This window comes from Triticum dicoccoides, chromosome 3B (assembly GCF_002162155.2).
Source record: "Triticum dicoccoides isolate Atlit2015 ecotype Zavitan chromosome 3B, WEW_v2.0, whole genome shotgun sequence".
Taxonomy (NCBI): domain Eukaryota; kingdom Viridiplantae; phylum Streptophyta; class Magnoliopsida; order Poales; family Poaceae; genus Triticum; species Triticum dicoccoides.
The window spans coordinates 711,812,406-711,823,653 of NC_041385.1; the positions used below are offsets into that span (position 1 = coordinate 711,812,406).

Consider the following 11,248-nt stretch of genomic DNA (forward strand, 5'->3'; position numbering starts at 1 on the left):
TTACAATAGTTAAAACAGTATGTTGCCTAATACAGTAGTATCAATTTTCTGCTGCATTGAGATGTTTTATAATGGTTCTTATTGCACCAAGTTTTTATTGGCAAGAGGAGAAAACATGTGCGAAACGTCAGGCTCCTAAATCTGCAGGAAGAGAGAAAAGGATCATCCAGGATATAATGACTGAGCCTGTGAAGTACTGATAGACAGTGGACTTGCAGCACTTGGGCTCATCATTTCCTGCCGCAGCCAATATATGAAGCCAAGCACAACATACATTTCTTTTAACAAAGTACAACATACATAACGACTGGCAGCAGAGCCAGGTCAGCTCAGCTGTGCCCTGCCTCTCACAAGTATCCATCCCCAGCATCCATTTATTCGGAAGATGCCACACGTGCCTTCCAAACTTGCCCGGTCAATGGGGAATACTAATATTTACTAGCATCACACACGGCTCTCACGAAACATGAACCTCCTGGACTTGCAATCTCCCTCGCCGCTGAAGCTCATAGAGCATGAGCAGTGCGGCGGAATCCATCGCGCTCTTCTTATCCGCAAAACAATCCCCTGCGAGGCTGATCACGTCACTATTCGGTATGTGCAGTTTTATGGTTGACGCGAAGGTGAACCCTTGACCTTGAGGCGTAGGCGTGCTATCACGGAAAATGGGTAGATTTAGCTGCTCAGTTTACACAAGCTACCTGGAAGGACACTCATCAGTAATCACAGGCAGAGATCGGTTTGAGGCAAAAGTACCTTTGTTCTACCTTCGCACAATCGAAATTAGGAGCTGGCCATTGCAACTTTTTGCAGAACTCATACAGTCCTGCACGGGGTCCTCCTTTACTCATTCTCACCGCCCAGTCCACTGCGTAAGTGAGACATTATACACAGTTCCGTTGGGTTGGCAGTGGATATTATAGATATGAAACAGGAACTCGTGCTTGGGATGACAATCAAAACATACCTGGTTTATCAAGACTGGCAGCTATCTTTGATCCAGCTGACCCCTTTCCCCTGGTTGGTGTTGAAAGTTGTATATCCATTGCATTAAAAATGTTACGATGATCCTGGAACTGTTGCGTGTTGCTTGCATTCTTTGGTACTAGAAGTCCTTCGTCCTGCAGAAGAAAATCGAACATTGATGGGTTGAACTGCTGGACCTTGAAAACAAAACGATGTCAAAATAGTGGAAGCACAAAACAGAAAACGGGTACCTCAAGGTCCTTGAGTAACATGGAAGCTGCATGTGCTTTAGCATCCTTTTTGCTCTTGCCACAACCTTGCCTGACAAGGAACGTCTCCTTGAGTTGCACATCCAGAGTAGCCTCTATTTTGTCTCCATCTGTACGCTTAATTCCATCTGTACACTTAATTCCTAGAAAGTACCCACTTTTGTTGCACCATTCGAGAAGCTCCCTGAAGGGAGGTAACTCCAGCTTCTCAGGTGTAACAATAGGGGAAAGAAGAGGTTTGAAAATACCCCAAACTACCTCCAAATCAAGTTTTCTATCTATAAGAATTGCACCCGCAATACTTTCTACAACATCACCCAGAACCTGCAGGGCAAAAGAAAGAAAACTATGATATTAATATAGATAGGTGGTCAACTACACTAGTACACGACGATTCTGGAAAATGAAAAAAAAGGTGAATAAAAAAATTAACAACAGTAATACCCATAAATAAAAAATGTGACTAATAATCTATTTAGCCATCTTGAGTAAATCATACACATCGAAGGCAAAGGAAGAGAAACATACCTTAGGCCCTCTTAATGCCGCATCTGATAAAAGGTTGAGTTTGTCCGTGGAAGGGTTCTCTAAACTATCCACATATTCAGTAATATTTTCTGGTAATTTCCCAGAAGAATGCTGGAGAAACTGATATAACTTATGCTTCACTGCGAGTTGTGCAAAATTTTCATTGTTTACTGATGCAGACCGTAAATCTGTCAGCTCCCCCTCATCGGTGTCTTTATGACTATAGAAAAGATGTTGTGTTAAGAGAATATCCAGGACAGCATCACCAAGGAACTCCAGACGCTGGAACAAATAGACACATTCAGTGTTTTCCAGTAGAAAAATTGAATAATAAAGATTTGAAAACACCCAACATGAATAGCCAGCTAAATTAAATTTAATGCTAACATCAACCATTACCTCGTAGGAATATCCTTCTGCTGATTCTTGCAGTGATGGGTGGGTAAGAGCTTCTAGCAGAAGACCTTTCATCAAAAATGCATAGCCTAGTTTTGCTTCAACCTTTTCAATTACATCATTTTTTGGAAGATAAGTCTGCACAGATGCACTCAAGAACTGACCAATCAGTTCTTCCTCAACTTCAACATTAATTCCCAACCATTTGAGAACAGCCATAGCTGCTCTTAAGCCACCTTCTACATAATATGCACCGATTATAGCTTCGACGCAATCAGAAATTGTTTTGGAACACATCCATCTGTGTCCCTTATCACACAGCTGGCCTACTTTCACATTAATATCCTCAGTGACAACCTCAGAATTTACTCGGCAATTACAAGGAACAGGATGAATGGAGAGCTGTCCTGGTGCAAGCCATCGACGAGGATCAAATGCAGCATCACGTATATAACCCTATGAATCACATGCCACCAGTTACAGGATTAGTCTGTGATAATGTTAACAGTCAACTTAACAAATGCAACATTTGTATAGATTGCCCAGAATGAGATACAATTTACCTGTATTTTGTGTTCAATTCCAAACCCATAAAGTGCAGCATTACATATTATATCAACCCTACTGGATGTTAACTGCCCCTCATCCATGTTAGGAAATTTTAGGAAAAGGTGACAACTAACGACATACTTCAACACAGAATCTCCCAATAATTCCAGACGCTCCATTGAGAAGTCTTCAGAGCATCGAAGAGTTGTAATAGCTTCTAGAATCTGAAGTGCATGTGCAAATTGATTATGTCCATTTCATGGAACGCAATAAATGTAATGTATATAGAAGTGATAAAAAATACTAATGCTGATTTCTTACCAGAAAGCTTGATACATTAGAATCGTCATATGAAATTTCACTCTTTAGTTGACTGGCTAGCATTAATGTCTCTATACGATGCATCAAAGATGGGAACAAATAAAATGTTCTTAAAATGTCATCAGAAAAATTAAGGGGAATCAGCAACTCTGGGGGCATGTGAACACGGTTGTTTGCCTTAGTTATATCTGATGTGCCACCCTTTTTCTTCTCACCGTTACCTAGAAAAGGCAGCGAGCAGACATGAGGCTCATATATAAATAATCAAGCAAAGCATGAACAATGAGGACAAGATATATGGCGAATTCACCCATCTAATTAAATGAGCTCATTGTTAATCATGTTTGATGTATGAAAAACGAAGATGATTTATGTAATAATTCTTCAAGAAACTACAAAGTGACTAAAACTGAAACTGGCTACAGAGGGAAAGACAAGGACCTTCATCTCTGAGCTTCGAGGAAAGAATGTTGTGAGGCCTATGACTGGGTTTCAGCACTAGTAGTGGCTGTGAGGGATGACGAAGAACTATGCCATACCTGCACATGAAATAAATTAATTTAACATATTATGCTTGAGCAAGCACATGAATATGCGCAGTAACAAACATACTTCTTCTCAAAGTATTCTGCAAAGGTGTGGAACTCTGTTCCTTTCTCATCTGATACACCATCAAATGTGCTATTGGCAGATAGATCGGCAACATGAAGAGCAGTATATATCTTTCCTGTGTGGACTGCCAGCACTACCACATTTCTAAGGAAATGAGTCTCACATGAAGTGTTGGCCAAATGAATTAGATCTTCGTCATTTTGGTCGAAATCAAGTATTCCCTGTATGTTCATTTTTTCTTCAGAATAAATCTTCCTCAAAAGTTTAACAGCTGTAGCGGCTTCATCTATCACTCTCCAGTTGATGCCTGAAATATCATGGGACTCCACAGTAGGATCCATAGGTAAAATCAAATACATATTTGGATTATTCCAGATAACCGTGTCGTCTTTATTGAGAATAAACTCCCGCGGAACGTCGGATGATTTTGATCCAGTGAACAACTTTCCAAACAAACCATTGAACAGAAGTGCTTGAAATAGCTTTGCTTGCTCCATCTACGCGAGGAAAACAGAATGAATCTTTCATATGTTAATCAAAAGTGACAAAAAGAACAGGGACAACAACGGTAGCAAGAAGAGAACACAAACTTGAGCAGACCTGTTGAACATCCAACTCAAAAAGGCCACAAGGAGAGACTGAAGCTTTCACCATCTTGTCATGTAGAAACAGATCAATATCCAAATTAGCAGCTTCATGTGCTATAGTTTTATCAATTAACAGAACAAAATCGGAGTATTTCTGACCAACTTGGTCACAAAGAAATTTCATTCTGTAGCCTTGAAGCTTAACAGCAGTTCTCTCTGATGCCCAGGTACCAGACAACCCACATACTCTAGTTGTACCATGTAGCTCCTTTCGTTTGGTTGTACCTTCGTGAAGGCAATAAAAGATTGTCATCAGAAATACAAGTTCCTTTTTATCACAATTAACTCAGGAATCAATATTTTGTAAAAATATACAACATTTTAGAGCTTAGTAATCACTCACCTACACCAGCCAAAGATGTGAGAACGTCAGTTTTGTTCACAGATTCCAGTGGTGGCTCTTCAACAGATAGACAAAGAGAGTCAGTGAGTACTCCTAGCTGATGCAGCTGCTTACATGCATCAAGACAAACAAGCTGTTTTGCTTTCTTCTTGCTTCTTGCTTTTGGACCCACCAAAGGTGGCAACATGCCACTAGATGGTAGTGTTAACGTACACACAAAACCATCACCGTGGTTCGTGAACTCAAACAAAGGTTTTGTGGTGTCGTACCTGTGACATGTTCAGAAATGTAAGAACGTGAAATTAGAGCCCTTCACACAAAATGACAACTGGTATCGCAGATTTACAGGTGTAAAATGTGTAGCCAAGAATAACCAGACTAAAAAATGCGATCACCATACTTGTCTCCCGGAAGCTTGTCACAGTATTGGGCGATAACACTAATGCTAGAACCAGCAGTTACTTTTGCTCCGGTTGTGCCTACAAGGTATTCATTTTTTTCTTCAACTGGGAAGAAACCAGGGAGTAGATCCTCGGAATCTCTGTTCAAAGCAGTCTCAACCATTGACTTCTCGCTTCTCAAAATGGCAGATATCAAATTATTTTGTTTAACATTTTCCCTGCAAAGAACATCGCAGTTATAGCTTCTTTATTTTCCCTTTTCACCATTCCTTTTTGCAACCATTTAACACCACCAAGCATAAAAAAATCTAGAATGAACAGCCAAGTGAAAATTTTACCTTTCAATCATTAGTATGTACTGAGAGTCCTTCTGGCGTGCTCGTCCACGTGACTGCATATAACTACGGGTAGTCTTTGGCAAATCATATCTTATTACACACGAGCAGTCTGTGACATCAATACCCTCTTCCGCGACATCCGTAGTAAATAGTAAGTTCACCTACATTTAGTCCAGAATGGAAAGACAAAGAAATGTCAGATCACAAGGACCAAGTTTCCCTTTCTCTAAATGTTGACAGAATCTAACAACCTTTCCGGAGCGAAATGAATCCAGTGTGTCCTTTTGCATTTTAGGGGTCAGAGCATCCACTGAAGAACTCCCTCCAGTAAGAGAAGAAAATGTAAAATGTGAGAGGTGTCCAATTTTCTTCATTGTCCGTTCCATGGCTCTAGCAGTGATCTTTCGATCCACAAAAATGAGGCATCGGACATGATCACAGTTACTGCTAGGAAGACAAGCATGTCATGTCAGTGTAAAGGAGCAGAATTATGTCATCATGTGAGGTAAAAGTAGCGTATTTACCTGAAAGAGCGGAAGATTTGGATGAGTTCATAAAGCTTTGGTGAAATATAACCCGTCTTAATTGCTTCCACACATCCACTCTCAGAATTTAGAAGCACATCGCTACCTGAAATGACAGGAACTCGTTTTTTTCAGAAAAGGAACAGGAAATGACAGGAACTCATTACAGATGATATATCATACTTCGGCCAACAGTTTTGCATAATAGTGTAAGGCTGCAAAAAAGATCATCGGAATAATAGTGTATTGCTGGTTTTAGTTACACATCATCACACCTTGCTGGAGGTGCTTGTCAATTATACGTGACATATCCTCAAAGAACTTCAGATGAAGTGCTGAAATTTCTGCAAGCAGGAACGAGCTATTTGCAACACTTTGAATATTTGTGGCATCAGAAGCTTTCTTCAGCCAACCTTTTCTCTGACCCCTTTCAATGTAGATTTTGGTGGCCTACAAGGAACAAGTATTAACTATGGCATGATGCCCTAAATGTCAAATAGTGATTAAAAATTTAAGATAAAAACTGCATTACATGTTACATGAAACATTAGAACCAATGAATCTAAGAGATACCTCACTAGCACAAAGAAGACCAATATCATCGATGCAATACAGGATTTTGGCTGAAGAATTGGATAGACGCCTCCGTGATTCTTTAGCTATTTCATCAGATTCTTTATTCTGGTAGTTAGGCTTATTCTGCAATGTAGTTATTAACGCATCGTACTGCACGAACAAAAATTAATTGTCCTCAGAAATAAAATGTCAAGCCACTGAACTTCAGTAACATGTAATTAAACAGTAGAGGGACTAAAATGAGAGACCTCGGAAAGCAAAAAACCCAACTCTTCACTCAAATCCTTGAAACAAACTGTTTTTGGGTCATAGTATCTGTCCACTTCTTTTGCAGAAGGAGCGCAAAGCTCTATCTCTGCTCTATCAGCCACAGCGTAGATCTGTTCAAGCAAAACAGAAATATATAGGTTGAAGGCCACAATCTAGAAATATATCTAGATATGGATATATGTTTGCAGTTTTTTTTTCTAGATCAACAGGCACTAGCCCCTGTGGCTTTTAAATTAAAAGAGAACAGATACTCGGTTGAATGCGGTGGGCCACTAGGGGCCACGACCCCACACACCTCTAGCCAACTGGTTGATGCCCACTTCTACATGTTTGCAGTTCAATGGACAAAAATAGAATGCTGCAGTGATCACAACTAGAATAGTGTGCAAATACCTTGTATAACCAGAAAAATAGGAACTACCTTAGCATTTAGAAGCTTTTCCAGTTCAGTGAACTGAACTTCACAATCCAGATTAGAAGAGACACCTATAAAGATGACAAAGAAAAATCAAAATCATCAGAGAAGATCTATGGGGTGTAGAAGAAAATCAAACCTATGGTAGATACTACGACGCAAGGGAACTTCAGAAATATTGACAGTCCATGGCAGAAATACAACTGAAGATTATGCCCTTCAAGAGTTATTTCTCTGGATTAATGTTTCTTTCACTTGGCAATCACATGTCACGTTTAGTAATTTAGCTCATGACCTATATGCTATTGTTCATAAGAATGTAACAGTGACCTTTCATCATAGTCCACGATCAAGTTTATCCATGCCACTGTATTTACTGTTTAGCATTCACTTGTTTACCTTAAATTATGTATTTGACACGAAGTTCATCAGTTTATTTAATATATCTGACATGCAAGTAGAAACAATTCAAAGCATGTAGTGTTTGTACTCAATGTAGCAAAACAAAAAAGAATTTTATGTATTTGTGAATGCTTGCCTTTTCTTATAACAGGCGAGGCCGTCATACCAAACACCTTTGGCTTGTGGTCAGATTGGTGATAGTAGTCCTGCTCAAAACATGGCCATGGCGAACACAACAATTTCAGGATGATTATAAAAAGGAAGTGTTCAGCACAAAAAGGTGATCTGGTGTTTCACAATACCTTCATTATTCTCGAATAAGGGTGTTTGCCAGTTGCACGATGGCACTCATCAAATATCATAAGACTAACCATGTCCAAGCTCAAGAAAGCTTTGCCTAAAGCACTTAGCAACACATCTGGTATCATCACCATGACCTGCAATGTTTCAATGGCACTCCAAAGTAAGTGACAAAAGCATCTACATACAAACGAAACAAAGCATAGCACTGATCAAAATTTAAGAAAGGTATAAAAAGATGGGCCTATGTACGAGTCCAATGCACGAATGAAGTGGTAGTAGATGTACTGTTTGTTAGCCCAGTATCGCACAGATGAATTGGCAGAAGTCATCACAGATAACGCATCAAGCGATGGTATGTTAATAAGGGGAGGGAGAATAAGAACAAATACAGATAAAATTATTTCTTGGTCAAATAAGCAGAGGACGACTCAGAAAGTATGAATATGCTTGTTAAGTCGACTAAATCGTTGTACAATGGTATTAGATGTCAACTGTCAAGGTCTTTCAATGCAAGTCAAAAGCATTTAATCTCAGACATCAAACAGTGTCAATCCAACGGCCTATATAGCTCCAATGGTGGCGAGCGCTCAACATGTTTAGCATGCAATTAATAACATACGAAATATAGAATATCCACGTAATTACGCGTAATTGATATCTACCTCATATTAACGTGGAATTAATTTTCTGCCTAATATCAACGTGCAATTAATTTTCTACCTGATATCAACGTGCATTGCACGTACGCAACACATTTACCAGCGTTATCAAGTACTCCATTGTTACCATGATACAATGAACAAATGAGGAACCGACAGGCCTGGACCAGCAGTTACCTGAGATTTCGATACTTTTTCTTTCCATCTCTGAGGCGTCCAGTGATCAACCCCCGAGGCACCGCAATACAGTTCCACCTCAAAATCTGTGTGGGTTTTAATCACCTCGCATTGCTGCGGCAACAAAATGTCAGAACATACTAGTTTCATATACCAAGATGAATGTACAGTCACCAGCCTACATACTACAGTAGTACAACCTGAGTGACGAGCTGAACTGTTGGTGCAAGGAATATGATCTTCCCATTGTTATTTGATTTGTCGATCTTCTCCCCAAACTCTTTCATGAGCATCACGGCAATCATCGTCTTCCCGGCTCCTGTGTCAAGCATTGCAATCGTGTTTCGCGCCTTGGCAACCTCAAAGACATCGAGCTGGTATCTGACCGATTTCAATATCAGAAAGCAACATCAGGTAAAGTACTCTGTCTGATCATACAAGACTGTATAATCCTGCAACAAAAATAAAGAAATGGTGCCAAACCTTCTGGGTGTGAAAACTTGAGACTCTGTCTTCTGCCGCTTCTGCCCATTTGCTTCGTCTCCTTGAGCACACGACTCCGATGGCCTCTTGAGAGGGTTCATGTTAACTGCCCAAAATCGAACAAACAGTTCAGCGAGAGAGATCAATGGCGAACCAATCCACCGTTAAAAAACCAATCACTGATTCGAACATAATCAAATAACCTCGAGAGGAGGGGGAAAAAACAGAGTGCCCGTGTTCTGTCAGAAACGAAAAGCCGGAGCACCTTAACCCCCAAAAACCCCCAAATGACAGAAACCCCAGAGCAGAGATGCCGAAGTAGAGCGATGGCGCCGGGAAATGTTCTAGAAGCCTCTGGAAGCGCCCGCGTGCCCCGATTAAGCCCCGCGGAAGCCCCAAAATCAAACCAATCCGCCGCCATTAACGCAAATGCACGAAACATCATTCAACCGGGTCGAACGCGCATTGCCAAATCAACCCCGGCGGCCTGATGGGCACGAACGCCGCAGCCGCGAAACCCGAAACGGCCGAGCGCAGACACAAAAACCCCAACAGGGACGAGAGGCTCGGTTGGTTGCTTACCGTCGGGGACGGGGGCGACCTCCGCCGCCGGCGCGGGCCCGGCGGCGTCCATCGCGTCCTCGCCCGCCCCTCCCCCTCCGCGTCCGGGCGCCGATTCCGCCTCCGCCTCCGCCATGGGTGAGGGAAGAATCGTACGAGGCAAGCTTCGGAGTAACCCCCACTACAGACCACAGTACTAGTACCACTCTCCTCTGCTCTGGGGTTTGGGGTTGGGACTGACGCGCGCTGGCCCACCGCGAATACGCCGTCGGGTCGGATCCCTCGGTCGGTTTTATATGGGAGGGAGGCGTCACGGCGGGTGAGGTGGGGAGATACTCGGCCGCGTTTCTGCATCCGGAAGCAGACACTGACGCGGCCGCGGGATTTACTGCCCCCTTTCCTAAATCCAATTTCTTCCGTCATTGGGAGGTGACGGTTCCGGCCCGTGCCTCGCCTAGCCTGCCTGCCTCGGAGTGCCGGCCGTCAGAGGCCGCGCGGCGGTGGGGCTCTGGCACGTGCCCCGACGACACTGACCCGTGGGGCCCCCGACGGGCTCGGTGGCCTGCGGGGCCCGGTGGTCGGCGGGGCTGGGAGCCTGGGGTGGAGTGGTCGCTTGGTGCGCCTTGCCTTGGTGATTCCCTGTGGACTGTGGTGGTGGGTGGCGAGGTTTGCTCCTTTTGGGGTCTGGATTTGACGGGCGTGCACTGGCTCGTCGTCTCCCTCCTACCCTGTGCGGTGCTAGCGGTTATGATGGGCACGGTGACTCAGGCCCGCGACCACGGGAGAGAAAGAAAGCGGGCGCACCGGCCATGGTCCACGCCGAAAGGTGCGGCTTCGAGTACCCGGCTTCGATCTAGAGGACACAACCAAAACTGTCAGAAAAAAAAGAGGACACAACCCAAATCTTAAGATTTCCATGTGCTCCCCACTGGCGGATCCTAAGGTGGAGCACAACTGTGCTAATTCTATTTATCACCAAAAATTCAGTCCAGTAAAACCATGCTACACAAAAATACTTGAGTAGGTGAAGATCATGCTTAATGTCCCCTCTTTTTGCTTGTGATATTTCTTATTTGTTTGGATACGAACACAATGTTTCGGTAAAAGAAACGGGATACCATGTTTCTTTTGTGTTGGGTCCCTTTTTATGTGGGACATGTGCAAAAAAAAAAGATAAGCATGTGTCGCGGCATAAATTACAGTACACAAAATATAGCACGGGCTTTGAATTGATCGGGATGAACCAAATTCTTCTCGGGGTGGAGGTAAAGACGTTGGGTTTTTTCTTTCTATCATTGATATGGAGATGAAGCGGTCACTGGTAACTAACTAGAATAAAGTAGAATCTCTACTCCTAATGTTTGAGTTGGTGAATAGCATCTACAGTTTATTTTCGTCCCACCACTTTCGTCCGCTTTATTTCGCTGATTTTTTCCCCTTCCCCACCCCACTGGTTTAGTTTCACGTCATCCTCTCACACAACGAAAATAATCTGAACGGATCAGAAC

The 11,248-nt window shown here is 42.6% G+C and overlaps 1 protein-coding gene across 2 annotated transcripts; it reads right to left on the bottom strand.

Moving 5' to 3' along the window:
- Positions 1-212: 212 nt before the first annotated feature.
- Positions 213-9,994, bottom strand: LOC119278036 (endoribonuclease Dicer homolog 3a-like). 2 transcript variants are annotated; one of them, XM_037559379.1, is made up of 26 exons: positions 9,762-9,993; positions 9,180-9,285; positions 8,897-9,077; positions 8,697-8,810; positions 7,860-7,994; positions 7,694-7,763; positions 7,162-7,226; positions 6,719-6,850; positions 6,468-6,620; positions 6,170-6,344; positions 5,895-6,000; positions 5,622-5,814; positions 5,371-5,531; positions 5,032-5,250; positions 4,632-4,900; positions 4,242-4,513; positions 3,642-4,138; positions 3,471-3,568; positions 3,030-3,250; positions 2,723-2,932; positions 2,163-2,615; positions 1,764-2,045; positions 1,218-1,559; positions 968-1,121; positions 757-868; positions 213-653 (listed from the first exon to the last, which is right to left on the bottom strand). In XM_037559379.1, the coding sequence occupies exons 1-26, from the start codon at positions 9,874-9,876 to the stop codon at positions 458-460; spliced, it is 5,031 nt and encodes a 1,676-aa protein (XP_037415276.1). In that variant the 5' UTR covers positions 9,877-9,993; the 3' UTR covers positions 213-457. The 2 variants fall into 2 exon arrangements, with proteins under 2 accessions (XP_037415276.1, XP_037415277.1); XM_037559380.1 differs by having other exon boundaries at positions 569-701; positions 768-868; positions 9,762-9,994.
- Positions 9,995-11,248: the final 1,254 nt, after the last annotated feature.